Source organism: Dermacentor andersoni, chromosome 1 (genome assembly GCF_023375885.2).
Source record: "Dermacentor andersoni chromosome 1, qqDerAnde1_hic_scaffold, whole genome shotgun sequence".
NCBI lineage: Eukaryota > Metazoa > Arthropoda > Arachnida > Ixodida > Ixodidae > Dermacentor > Dermacentor andersoni.
Genome location: NC_092814.1, coordinates 398,120,709 through 398,134,622, shown reverse-complemented (window position 1 = coordinate 398,134,622; position 13,914 = coordinate 398,120,709). Strand labels below are relative to the sequence as shown.

General features: G+C 43.8%; 1 protein-coding gene across 1 annotated transcript in view; it reads right to left on the bottom strand.

The window, feature by feature from the left end:
• LOC126518587 (splicing factor C9orf78) overlaps window positions 1–13,914 on the bottom strand; it is a 112,203-nt gene that overhangs the window by 83,447 nt on the left and 14,842 nt on the right. Inside the window, exons 2-3 of the mRNA XM_050168364.3 lie at window positions 10,256–10,370; window positions 3,479–3,540 (exon numbers count right to left, since the gene is read on the bottom strand). Coding sequence (XP_050024321.1) covers window positions 3,479–3,540; window positions 10,256–10,370 — 177 coding nt within the window. The remainder of the gene's footprint in view (window positions 1–3,478; window positions 3,541–10,255; window positions 10,371–13,914) is intronic.

The window sequence follows — 13,914 nt, the reverse complement described above, 5'->3', positions numbered from 1 at the left end:
CAAATTTCGAATCTTAAGGGACCGCTAAAAATCGTTTGTTATTTGAAAAATACTAATATTGAAAAAAATCTTATTCTCATGGAAAATCGTAAATGCAACAAAAGCAGTTGCCTACCCTTCCTGGGAACATCCGCAATCGCGCTAATGTTTAAAAGCATGGAAGAAAGCACTGAGTATTCGGCAATGAATGCACATTTATTTGAAGAAATGGTGCAATCCCCCACACCTTTGCAATGTCGATTTGCTTTTTTCTAGCTTTCAATTGAGAAAGAATATCCACCTTTTCTTGCAAAGAGAATTGCTCCCGCATTTTTTTTTTTGTGCTGCTTCCAGAGCTCATTGCGAACATATAACGTTTAAAGTGAACAAAACAGCCCCCCAACAAACGTGCCGAAGTACCCAGCTGACAAAACAAAGACGGCGAGGGCCGGCGAGGCACGATTCCATGGAGGAAGGAAACTGAAGAGAGGCCCTACCCCCTCCGCGCGCTAGGAGAAAAGTGTGGAGGAAATGACGTAGTAGGTTCTCTTTTTTGCTGTTTTTTTATTTCTTTGCTGTGGCGGCCACGCCTTTCGGGCCACAATGGCGGCTTTGTTATTGTTCTGTGTGCTCACACGTGTTGCTCCGTAGGTTTCGTACCGTGACAAAGGCGCCGTGCGGGCAGGTTTGCGTTGGTCTCCGTGTTTTGTTGCGCTGCGTTATCTGGACTGTGCTCTACTGGATGTTGCTGTGGCCAGGTGGGACTGGAGGAACTAAAGTTCGTGAAATGAATGCGCATGCAACGCTGTACGCAATGTACCGCGCCACAGCAATGGCTACGGACGAAGGAATGTTCGCGGGAAATTTTGCCCTCTTTCGTGGAATAATGCTAACGTGCTAACGATTGCTTAGTATTGCTGCGGAGCGCACGAATCCGAGCAGCACGGTTGCGCGCAGTGCGGCGTGGTTTCGCGAGAAATGTAAACACGAGAGGAGAGCTGGCCCGATAGGTGGAGCAACGCCAACTACCGGCTTCACTTTAGCTTCACAAAGAGTGACGTCAGGGCCTCTCCTTAGTTTCCTTCCTCCGTGCACGATTCCAAGTGCAGGCAACGCCGATAGGGCAAACCCGAATTTAAAGACGGGCAGGAGCACGAAGAAATATAGGCAGGCATACTGATGATGATGGTAGTGGCACATACGGAGCATTTGTCATCGTTTGTGCCGTTGCGAGCAGATCCTTACGTTCGAAATTCGTTATGTGAGGTGTTATTAAGATACGATGACGATGAAATTCGGTGCATTTTCCTGAAAAATTTGGTATTCTGAAATTCGTTGTAGTGAAAAATTTTTACATTCAACCAATGGGCACTTGGTGGGGGATTTTCAAAGTGTTCGTTAATTTGAAAAAATCGTTAATGGGAGGTTCGCTCTAATGGTACAGTAAAACCTCGTTAAACCGTACCCGCTTAAACAGTAGTTTCGGTTTAATAGTAGTAAAGTCAATTCCCCGACTCAGCGGCCATGAACATAATGTATTTTGTATCTGCATAAGCCGTACCAGCTTATTGCGCACGCATCGGTTAAAACGTAGCGTTTCCACTTTTCGTCGCGGAAACACGGCGGTGCGTCGTCTCCATCGGGCGGCCCGGCAGAACAACAAGCCTCAGAGATCGGTACAACGGCCTCCAAGCGCCCTGTGCGTTTGCATGTGAAGCCACATCAACATCAACATCATTTTGACGCTGTGCCAGAGAGCATTGTGGCGTTGTTCAAGCGAGGACTCACGTTATGCTGTTGCTTAGATAAAAAAGATGCCGGGTGCTCAGCACAGAAGAAAAATTAGACATCGTCCGTGCTATCGAACGTGACACGAAGAATCTGCGCTGGCCCGCAACATGGATCTGCTGTTGACTACAGTGTGTGGCATTTGGAATGCGAAGTTGCTCGGCAGCGCTGCTGCGACCGCGAAGAGATGTCGGCTACGAGGTTCGACTTTTCACCATCGTTGCCTCTGTTGTTGCCGAAGTGTCGACTAGTGACAGTGATGAGGACGACACGGAAAGCGACAGCACGGGCTATTCAGGCCCGACAGTGGCAGAAGCTGCGCGTTACGTTAGCCTCATGAATGCAATCGTCGCAACGAGAACAGGGGTGCGATAATGTAACTATTCCAAACGAAAAGTTTTCCAAACTCCGGCACCCGACAATGAAAAAGCCGTCCCGGCACTTATGCAGCACTACTGCGCGCGTACATGGAGAATACGTAACACCAACGAGGAATCTGCCGTGTGAGTGTTTGCCGAGAGGAGGGGGGCTGGCTGAGAAGCTGGCACGCAGCTTCAGTAAGTTTGAGGCCGCTGTCGTCGTGCTAGGCCGCCGCGGCATCAAACGAAAATAACACTTACGTCGTGCGAAGTGAATAAATACTGCATGTTCTTTCCCCTTTCATCACACTCTATCTGAGTTCTGTTTTTGACAGGTAAGTGGGCGATCTCGTGCTATTTCGCTTAAACAGTACTACCGTTTAGTTCGTACTTTTTCCGAGCTCCGGCCGACTACGGTTTAACGAGGTTTCACTGTATTTCACTGTACCACAGTGGTTCTGCACTCTACGGCTTTCAAGTATACAGGCCAAAAAAGAAAAACTAAGAATTATTTCAGAAATAATTATTAATTAAATAAATTATTCATAACTAAATAATTATTTCAGAAGAACAAAAAACTAAAAAGAGTGAAAAATATATATTTCATGTTACGGGAACAGCTAGCTTTTTCTGAAGCAGCATTTTTGGCCCAAAAGCATGCTGCAAAAATGCTTTTTTTCAAACGAGACCAAGACGAGGCTCTGATAAGAGATTTCTAAAAAGTGAATGGCACAAAACGAGTCATTTTTCAGTACTTTCATGGGCAAAACTGAGCATTTAGTGGAATAAACGCAGTGTTTTTTTGCCCCATCATGTTAAGCTAGTTTTTTTCCCCCAGTAGGTGCACTGTGATAAATATACTAAAAAAAAAATAGAAAACAACTTTCAAATTTTTTTTTTCTCTCCAAGACACTTGTGCCCGCTTAAATAATGAATGATGCTAGAGAAAATGAGATTAGCTGTGTCTGTAAGGTATTATGCTAATGGCATTCGAATGAGAGGCATCACCAAGTTAATGCAATTTTCTGTGCCCACGTGGCACAGGTATTGGGTAATGCAGCCCAAGGAGTAGAATGACATGGGCAACATAAAAAAAATTCTGTTGATGGAAAGATAAAATAAATATTAAAACAAACTTTCAAGCTCAGACAGGTTCAGGGGCCTTTTTAAGCGATGGGATTTTGCATACTTTCTCCCAATGATACATCTCTAACACTTCATTTTTGCAACAAAACCTCAGTGTTGCTTGCAAGCATTGGTTATTAGTAGTACACTTGAAATTAAAACACAAGCATCAATGTCACAATTAAACTTGCCACCAAAAGGGCATGAGATGAACACATATGGCTTACCTCTTCCCTTTAAGGGCCTTCATGTCAATCATGCCTCCTGTCTTTAACTTGAAAGGGTCATCCTGCAATGTTATAAAAAGAAAAAAAACAAACAGGCCCAATAGAAGAAGGCTTGTTTTGAATTGCTGCCACAATGGAAATGTAATCGTAGTTAGCAGATTGCAGCTTGTGCACTTTCCTTTAATCCCATCTTCGTAAGATACTGCCACATTAACGTTCAAAAAAGTCGCAGTTTCCCCCAAAAGGCGAATCATTGGTTACAATAGCAAATTAGTAGACAGCTATATGAAATAAGGACAGTAGATTTATCGGCCATATCACCTTGGAGACGTTCGCTTACTAACTGAATTAACAAGCACCCCACAGGCAAACTTGGAAAACATCACACTTGATGACTGCGGACACTCGCTGTCAAAAAGTGAGCAAGTGCGGCAGCGAGTGAAGGGGCCTTCGTGCTGTCTATCGCTTCAACGCAAACAGCCCCAAGAACACAGCATGCACTAAGGTATCAGCAATCTGCAGAGCGCTTTCAAGAGACGGCGCGCAACCATACACCGCCACGCGAAGTATGCAGTTGCTGGCAGAATAGAAGTTGCCCCCTCCTTCCACACGCGCTGCCTTCCCTCTTTCCTCCCTATCACATGTGAGATGGAGTCATGATTGTCAGTTCCCTTGCGCCCGGTCGCAAAATGCGCAGCTGCTGCTGGAGCCCAAAGCCTCCCTCCCTCCCTCCCTCCTTACATTAGCTCTATGGGGTACGTGGCAGTACCACAAAGGCATCCGAATTACCAGGCATGTCTGAAAAATGGGTCATCGACTGTATTGTACTAACCTAAATGAGGCTTCCTACACATATAAGTAACCACAAAGTGCAACGCTTTGGAGTACATCGCTGTGCTAGAACAGAGTACAGGAGGCAACGTACTTCTTGTTATTTTATCTGACACTGAATTTCTTGCAATCTAGTCTGGAAATTGTTTGGACTGCATAAACTGTAGGGCAGCTCAAAGTTATCATCAGCTCCCCATGAGGTGGAAATGCCACCCACCATTCTGGTTTGCCACCGACCGATCCGGTCGTACTGTCCAGCTCTCTGAAGGGTCAGTTTGCATTTTTTTCTTTTTTTTCAATTCCAGAGTGTTTTCAAATCATGTGGGGACATAGAAATCTGAAGTAGAAGTTGAGAAAAATCACACTCTTCTAGTGTGCTGTCGACAAAAACTGGGCTTTGGGAGATGCCTTGCAGCACAGATAGTGCAGCTTTCTGCTGATGCAACGCCGCCATGGTGGTACATCTGTATAAAGGAGAGATGGGAGCTTCAGACAGCCGCAGCACCGTACTTCCCCGTGCAAAACTAAATGGAAAAGAACCAATTGAAAAGAGGAATATCTGGCGTTGCAATTCATTACAGCTGCCTGTGTGCACAGGAAGCATGTTTCGCATGTATTTTGACAGCAATGAGCTGAGCATTTCTTTATTCTGTCAACAATTAGCAATCACGGTAGGGTGAGGCAGAATGCATGGTCGAATTGAAAATGCAAAGAAAGAAGTCGCACTTTCGCCCCAAAGGCAAAGCACCCATTGCAATAGCAAATTAATAGACAGCTATACAAAGTAAGGATAGTAGTTTTATCGGCCGTATAATCTTGCAAACATTCGCTTACTAACTAAATTGACAAGCATAGTGTCATGCACGAACAGGAAAACATCAACACATATCCTCGATGACCTGATAACTCGATGACAGCAGAAACTCACTGTCAAAACGCTGGAGTGAGGAAGTGCGGCAGCAGCAGCGAGCGAATTGACCTTCACGCTGCCCATCGCTTCAACGAGAACTAACCGTCGAAAGCACAGTGCATACGAAGCTACCAGCACTCAGCGCACTTTGTCCACATCACAGATTGTTTCAAGATAGGACGCCTGCATGGCTGCGCCGTAGACATCAGCCACCAGAGTAGAATGCCAGCCCCATGCCTCCCCTCGGTGCATCGCGCGCGCAAGACTGAGCCACGATTATCGGGTGACCCTCGCAAGTTTCACTCACACATATAGTATTCGGCGCAAAGGCGACGATGTTATTGTGCTTGCACTTTATATGGAACATCAAGGCAACAGCAGAAATCCCCCTAGAGTGTCCATATATAGTTGCTATGGCAATGAAAACATTTTTTCGCATATGCACCCGCCTTTCTATGCTGCATCTTAGGCTCGCGTTTCTTTCATTATTGTTAGGATGGCAATCTGGGTATGTTGGTTTTGCATATTTAGGAGAAAGGTGCAAAAATGATGAAACAAGAGGGATAAAAAAGAACAAGTTCATTTGAATGTGTACTCCCCCTCACCCCCCCCCCCCCCTCGCCAACCTCATGGCTGGTTGCAAAATGTCGACCCCTCAAAGAAATGCTTCATTGGCGCATGCTATCATCTTCCGTCCACTAAAACCACATTTTTATTCAGATGAACTTCACGATGCCATTAATTTCCTTCATATCTGTTTTTCTTCACTGCCTCTGTTCCTACTTGGCAACTTGCCACACATATCATAGAATGCTCAGCCACCGTGCCTATTACCATCCTCCTGTGACACCAGAACTTACACGATATTCTTATAGGCTCCGTGACAAGCTTATACTATAGATAGAACACAAATCTAAGTAACTCTGCAAACACACAACACTTATTTTTGACCCTTGACCTGACCCGACTTCCCCGATAAGCGATCATGCATTTCTCACTTTTTTCCATTTTCCCACCTGCAATGAAAACTAACAAAAGGTAGAAAATTATTGTCGATTACAAGAGAGCTACCTTCAATGCCACAAATTGTGAATTCTCTGAATCTATGGTTGTCGTTTCACAAGGTTTGGACAAGTGCAACATTCAATACACATGGAGAATGCCTATAGCTGAAGTCGAACGATTAACAAGGAAGCCCATCCCTATTTGTATCATCACTTCTAATCCTCAGGCACCATGCTATAACAGTAGCACCATGTCAAACAAAAAGAAGTGTCTTGATCATTTAACTTACCAATCACCAACCAAATCACAATGGGCAAAATAGAATGCTGCATCTGATAGGCAAATGTTAATGCACTAAATGCCACCAAAAGATATTTTTCTAACTAATGTTCTGCTAAACACTAATGTATCCAAATTCTGGCACATTATAAAACCTTCTACAGATGACGTCACCCTCACTCATTGGGTACAGCTGTTCCCATTGACCAATGTGCAACTATATTACATACCACGTTTAGTAAAAACGGTTTGATTGACAATTTAAGATACCATTCATCATAAGGCTACAATACCATAGGGCGAATACCTCCGAGCTTGGCACAATAATAGCAACTAAGCTTTTTCAGCAATCCTTAGACCCATAAACCTTACCCACAGAATAGAAAACCGAGAAACTGGTTCACTCTACAAACTTGGTATTAAATTCTCTCTCACTAATTATAGGCAATATATCTAATGAGCACTTGATTTAAAATGCTTGAAAGTATAAATGTACCGTATTTACTTGCATAATGATCGCACTTTTCTGTCAAGAAAAATTGACGCAAATTCACGGGTGCGATCATTACGCGGTTAAATTTTCCGCGAAAAGAAAAAACAAATTTTATTTCATCCCGCCTTTGCTTCGGAATGACAACAGGTAAACAAACAGGCTGCTGCCGCTGTTAGAGTGTGAGACACCAAAACAAAAATGGCGGCCAGCGGAGCAAGCCAAACGCGCGGAGCGCGACTTTTTTTCTTCTTGTGAGTACATTACGTGCATTGAAAAAGTTTATTCTATATCAGTAATTAACAATATTGTTAATATCTGCAAGTTTGCAGCAATAACGTAGCCACGTCCACTTTGGGGGGACAGAAACAGAGATGGGCGCGCTTAGCTGCCAGTGACAGAAACACATGGCGGGCATGCTGAGAAAACTGTGGCATTTGTCTTCACTACTATCCTAATATGGCAATATTTCCGCTAAGGGTGGGCGAATATCTTAGGTGTGTTACAAGCATCGGCGTATGAATAGGGTACACTTCCAACGTATAAGTGTAAACGTGGCTACTATCGTTGCCGCTCACGATTTGTTACATGCCAACAAGTGCAGAAGAGAAGAATTGAAAGCCGCCTTTTTTGTTGTTGACTACAACCATTATAAAGCCTACAAGTAATAAAGCCAAGGCAAGTTTGGTTGTAGCTTTTTTTTTTTTTTTTCGTGGAAGTGTGGAAAGTGATGAAAGGAACGAAATGGGGCATATGCTTAACAATGTTTGGTGCGTGCAGACCGCTTGGTATGTCTTGGGGCCGTTCGCATAGCATTCGACAGCATTTCACAGATGGTAATCGCGATCATCATTAGTTAGACTTGGCACACGACATATCGCTGCACCAAGTTCGGAGTGCGATCATTATGTGGGAAAGAAAAAAAAAAAATTTTGATGACAAAATTCAAGTCATTACACGAGTGTGATGATTAAGCAAGTAAATACAGTATTTGCCTGAACTTTGTCCTTCTGGCTTCAAATGAATGAATTAATTCTGCAGTTTTAGGTGCCAAAACCACGATTTCATTATGAGGCATGCCATAATGAAGGACTCTGAATTAACTTTGACCACCAGGGAATCTATAACGTGCCCTTGATGCATGGGACATGAGCATTCTTGTATTTCGCCCCCATCGAAATGCGGCCGTCGCGGCCGCGATTCGATCCCGCAACCTTGTGCTTAACAGCGCAACACCATAGACACTAAGCCACCACGGCGCGTTTCTGGCTTCAAATGGTTTTGTGACTTTGCAAATATAAGTGCAATAAATCACAATGATTATACAATTTGCGGAGAGTCTGGTTACGTTTAGAAATACAGAGTCGCTTCAAAGTCGATAAAGTGCAGAAAAATGAAGCTACACAAATGCGACAAGCATGAATGTAAACTAACCATACCTGAACAATTACAGCACCAGAGTACTACCATCTGGCAATTCTTGTACTACAGGTATGCGGCAGGTTGAGCACCTGCAACAGCTGCCACAGCCTGGCCTGCTCAATGCTGTGTGCGAAGGCAAACAAGACAGGGCCCTTTACTGCAATCGATCAGCAGTACCATTTCAAACAGGCAGCCAACATACAAGATGGTGGCCACAACCTGTTTCTGGTGCCTCCAATCTGGTGCTTTGCTGTTTTTGTAAACAAAAGGGTGGCAGCCATGTGCTGTTGAAGCATTTTACGTATTTTAAATGGGCACAAAATGCATTTGAGTACTTCTTAGACTCTGTTAGCATTACACGAGTAGACAATACAAGAACTAATGTTACGGCAAAATTACATTAATACGAAATTCAATTTTTTTGACATTTTGTTGAGATACAAAATGCACTGAATCCTGTGGGCATTCACTGGGGATACAAAAGTATTTCACTGTGGCGAGAATAGCGTTCCCTTGTGCTTTTGTTATCATTGGGTTCAACAGCACAAGCTTACAGCATATGAGAAATCATTATGTTTACGAGGGTTTCAAAAAATAGTGCTCAAAATCTATTACTGCATCAATTCTGCCTCCTTAAGATGTCACTAAAGGTGCAACTACCAAAACTGTGATATCATTGTTCTAAACTGAAAACCAAGTTTATTATTTTTGCAATTTTCAATAATCTTTCTTCAGACAATTGATGGCTTAGTCAAACACCTTCTTCCTACAGTCTTTAGCTGCCACACACCTCATCAAATTGGGCACAGTCAAGCAAAATGATTTCCCAATTTAGATAGAATCTGCTTTCACACTTGGTTCACAGCCATCCTCAGACAACTCGTCATGTTCGCGACCATAGAATGTTCTTTTTACACAAGCAAGTAAGACATTACAATTGTTTCTTGCATTCCAAAACTGCCATAATTTTGCTGTTCCTATTACATCAAGTGGCTCTTTCTGCTTGCTGAAAGTGAACCTGCAACATCCTGCCACAAGACAGAACAAGATGTTCATCTCAGTTACTACTTGCAGCATTCATTTTGTCCAGGTCCAGTGAGGAACTACTTGTAGCAAGGCATCCATTAAGATTTCTTGCACTACTCAAAAGAGGCAATTCTGGGTGAACTGTAGGTGAACTTTAATCCTAAATAAATGCAAGGCACGACAACATGGATGTTAAGGTTCAACATGGATAGGTGTTGCTTTCAAGTGCACAATGGCTGCAGGAAGCAGTTCAACCCATTATGCATGCTGTGTAATTGAACCAGCATTACGTTTACAGAATATGCATATTGCACTCATTCAGTCATTTCCACACAAATTTCAATTGTCGCCCGTCATATCAGAGATAGTGCAGAGCTCTGCAACTTGTTCTAAGCCACCTCGCAAGTTTGTTCAACCTAACCTTGCCTTACAATTTCTCTTCCAAATTAGAACTGCAAATTGTAGAGACATGGATAACGCTGCCTGCTTTCCTGGTGCCCTACTAATAGCATAATAATAAAAGGTCATCACTGCGCTCCAGATAGAGCCACCAGTTTTTGACAGCCTTGACTAGTTGCCCAAGTGTGCTCATGCCAGATCACAGCACCTCAAGTGGCTAGCAAAGCATGAAAGCACGACGAGCATATGCTGGGAACTTGTGCTTGGGCCCAAACACACGAACAACCATTGCACTACAACAAAAGTGTACTGGAAAATCGGTCATATATTCTAGTACAGTCCTCACTGATCCTTTCAACATCAAGAAGTGCAGCTGCAAGTCAGTACAACCACTGGAGTAAAAGTTCCAACTTACAATCACAAGTTCCTCCTTGGCAGTGAGCTTTTTGCCCAAGTTGAGGCCTATGACGCTGACACCATTGGGCCGTTTACGAAGCTTTTGGATCTCCTTGGTGTCTTGAAGAATTTCTCTGCAGTAAACAGAACGCTTCATCCGTGAGGCAGTTTTGCAAGATATCTGAAGCTTATCTAAGGCATTAGGTTGAAAATTCAATTTCTTGTTTCTTGCTTACTTAGATGCGAGATTCACTGGCAAAGATCCCTGCTTCATTGTTCCTTCCAAAACAGATGTAGCGAAAGTTGTCACCCCACACAGTGAAACAAAACTTGGAGCACCAGCTTCATGTCTAACGTGCCCGAACTGTTTTATTCCTTTAACATTAATATGCAGTTTGAACAAGCAGTAAGGGTTTAAACTCTTTTCAGTATGTTTCCACATTAAGCAAGCATAAGCTCACACGTGAAGGACGTACACCATCGCAATTTTAATAACGAGCATTGACTGGAGAGTCGACCAGCGCCATGTAACGTAGCACATTGGTGAAATGGTGAAGAATGTGCGCGGGCGCGCAGCCCAGTGCAAGTGTCCTCGGCTGTTCTGCCAGGCAAAATAACTTCTGCATTATCAGATCACCCTTTTCTATTTTTATTTTTTATGCATGCCTCACACAGCCATGCAGAAAGTGCAAGCATCCAGGAAGTCAAGACACACAGACGTTGCTGTCTTCACTTTTTCACACACTTTTTCTTTTGTGTGTGTGTGTGTGCGCGCACTTGGAAATAATGTTCTTGGACTAGATAACAAATGTCACTGTATTGTGCCAGCCGACACTGTAAGGGGTCATGATCACAGCTTCAGGTATTTAATAATGCCTTTACCATGCAAATCAGCAGTGACTTTTGCGCAATATGAAAAATGCCTTTTCGAGTGCTGAAACAAATGAGAGAGGCTGCAATATATATGTCCCTACAGTGTACATCCCAGAGGGAGATGGCAAACACGTTGGGTATAACGCAAGCCACTGTTAACAGAATCGTGCAGGCATTCAGAGATGAGGGGCACACTGGTGATGCAGCAAGAAATTGTGTCTGCAAAACTATTGAAGACACTGCAGGTTGCCGTTGCTAACCCTTCCATGACTGCTGCTCAGGTCAGAGATGTGGTCGGCCTTGACGCCAGCATAGGCTGGTGAGACGGCTTTTCAAAGCAGATTTCAGAAACCCAAGCGTTGCCAAGAAGCTGCTTCTTTTCAGTAAGGCGAGAGGAAAGATGCTTGCATTCCCTGAAGGTCATCATCCCTGGACTGCAGATGAATGGCGAAACATTGTGCTCACTCACAGAGTCCACATTTTGCAACCGGCGGAGCCAAAAGCATGTCTACCAACCAGACGTCATGAGGTGCATATCATGGCCGACTTTTCATGAAGCTTAATTCTGCGCATTTTTTAAAATCATTCGTACCGTAGTTGTATAGTCATCACGTCTTAAGAATAGCATACCCACAGACATACGTTCAAAAACACAATGTTTTACCTAAGTGATCGTTTCAATATTTTTCAGGTACAACCCTCTTTACTTCAGCAAGTGAGCGCCAGTGATGATGATGATGATGTATGGGTATTTTTTGACGCAAGGGCCAGGGATGGCCAAAGAGCACCAAGAAATGGTGTGGGAAATTCGATCATGTGGTGAATGACAAGTGTCAGATGTAGCAAGGTTGTATAGAGGCCTAAAATATTCCCTGTAAGGTACATAAAACATGCAAGCATTACAATAATGTCAAGAACGAGTGACGTGGGCGATTACTATAAAATACATTCTAAAATGACACAACACAGAAAAATGTGTCAATTCCACTAGCACGGCCACCTCACTAAGACCCTTGAGCACAAGGGTCTGGAGACACATGCTCTACAAAACAGTACGCTCGAAGCAATACCCTCTAGAGGGATGGCTACGAATCTCTCAAGCTAATAACATGCAACACAACATCATGTAAACAGTTCAGCACTGCCTTGGTATCAAACAGAGGTTCTGGGCCAAGAAACAGAGTCGGATTTAAAGGGATACATTGTTTGTATGCCAAAGGAAAGTGCTATCTTCGCTCTTCTTCTGCTTCCCAGCACTCCACCAAGACGTGGAGTATCGTCAGCCTTTCACATCTGCCACAGCACCCGTTACAAGGTACGAATGTGTAGCAATGCACGCCTTATTCTGAGGCAGCAGAAGAGAACTTCAGATCATCATGACTTTGTTAATGACAGTCAGTTCCCTAACAGTGGCTATTATTCAATGTTTGCTCATCCCACAAGTGTTGCCAATAGCTCCCGAGTTGTTTCCATAGAAATGGCTTCGGGTCTGTAGCAGGAATCGGTATGGACGGTTTTTTATGTTTTGTTGCTATGGAGGTTACCATTTTATCTGCAAGGTCGTTAACCTCTATGCACCTGTGCCTAGGCACACAACACTGGCACACAACATGTCATTAACTTAGCCAATGCCGCGAATCAAACCCTCGGTTTTCTCCGCTGGAACCTAAGACTTGCTCCCCCATCAGTAAAATTGTTACCTTATGTGACATATGTTAGCTTATGTTGTGTTTAGGTCGTACATTATGATTTGTATATAGCGCATCTGCACCTCAACATTTTCCAGTGTCGCGCTGTGCCTTTCTGAACTTCTCATGCACCACCCTGAACTGCTTCAGTAGTGGAGGCAAATTAAACGGACCTCTCGTGTCGGACAAGCACTAGCGTGTATTGTGTTCTCTGCGTGGCATCTGCTTTTCGCATTGTCAAAAAGCAAACCTCAGCCAGGTACCCCAATTTAATTAACACACTGGAGGTGGGCATGAATTAGCAAGTGAGAGTTTTATAGTATAGGCAAATCACGAGTGGCGAGCCCACAGATAGTGGATCGGTAACAATAGCAGACATTATGTACAGCTAGACAGGGGCGTAGCCAGGGGGGGGGGGGGGCATATGGGGCTTCAGCCCCCCCCCCCCCCCGAAATTTTTCCGTGCTGCCAATCACCGACGACCAAAACAACCCCTGGCACCAGAAACCATGATGGATTTTGTCTAGAATGTCTTTTTCACGCTCGAAAGGACATTTCAGTGTGAAGATTCCGAAATCGGGCTAGATTTCATGGCAACGCACATGCAGCAGGAGTCACATAACGCAAGGAGCCCCATCCGAGCAAAATTTCCAGGGCATTTTGATGGCGAGCGGACTCGTCGCGGCACCTCGCGAAGGCCGCGAAATCTTCAGAGCGCTTAGATTTCAATTCCGAAACTTTATGGGTATAAAGTGCTCAAACTTTTGATGCAAAAGGTGCATCGACATTTCCAAAGTCATGCTTTATTTAGATTTTCAATTCCGGAGCTCTGTGGGTTTAACGTTGTTATAAACATTTGACGCCAAAGGTGCATTGACTTTTTTAAAGTCGTACATCGCACCATACAACTAGACAAGCCATATGAACACACTATCAGACAAGTTGACAAAGCATGCAGCGAGGTCCGATGAGACGAAGCATTGTGGTGGTTAATTTTTGCCGTCATGTCGCAGAAAAGGATATTGTCATTTTTTTTTCACCTGCGCCAAAGCATCCATGCCAAGACACTTAAGTCAGGAAAGGTAACTACGTTCTTATATATTTTTCTACTTTGACT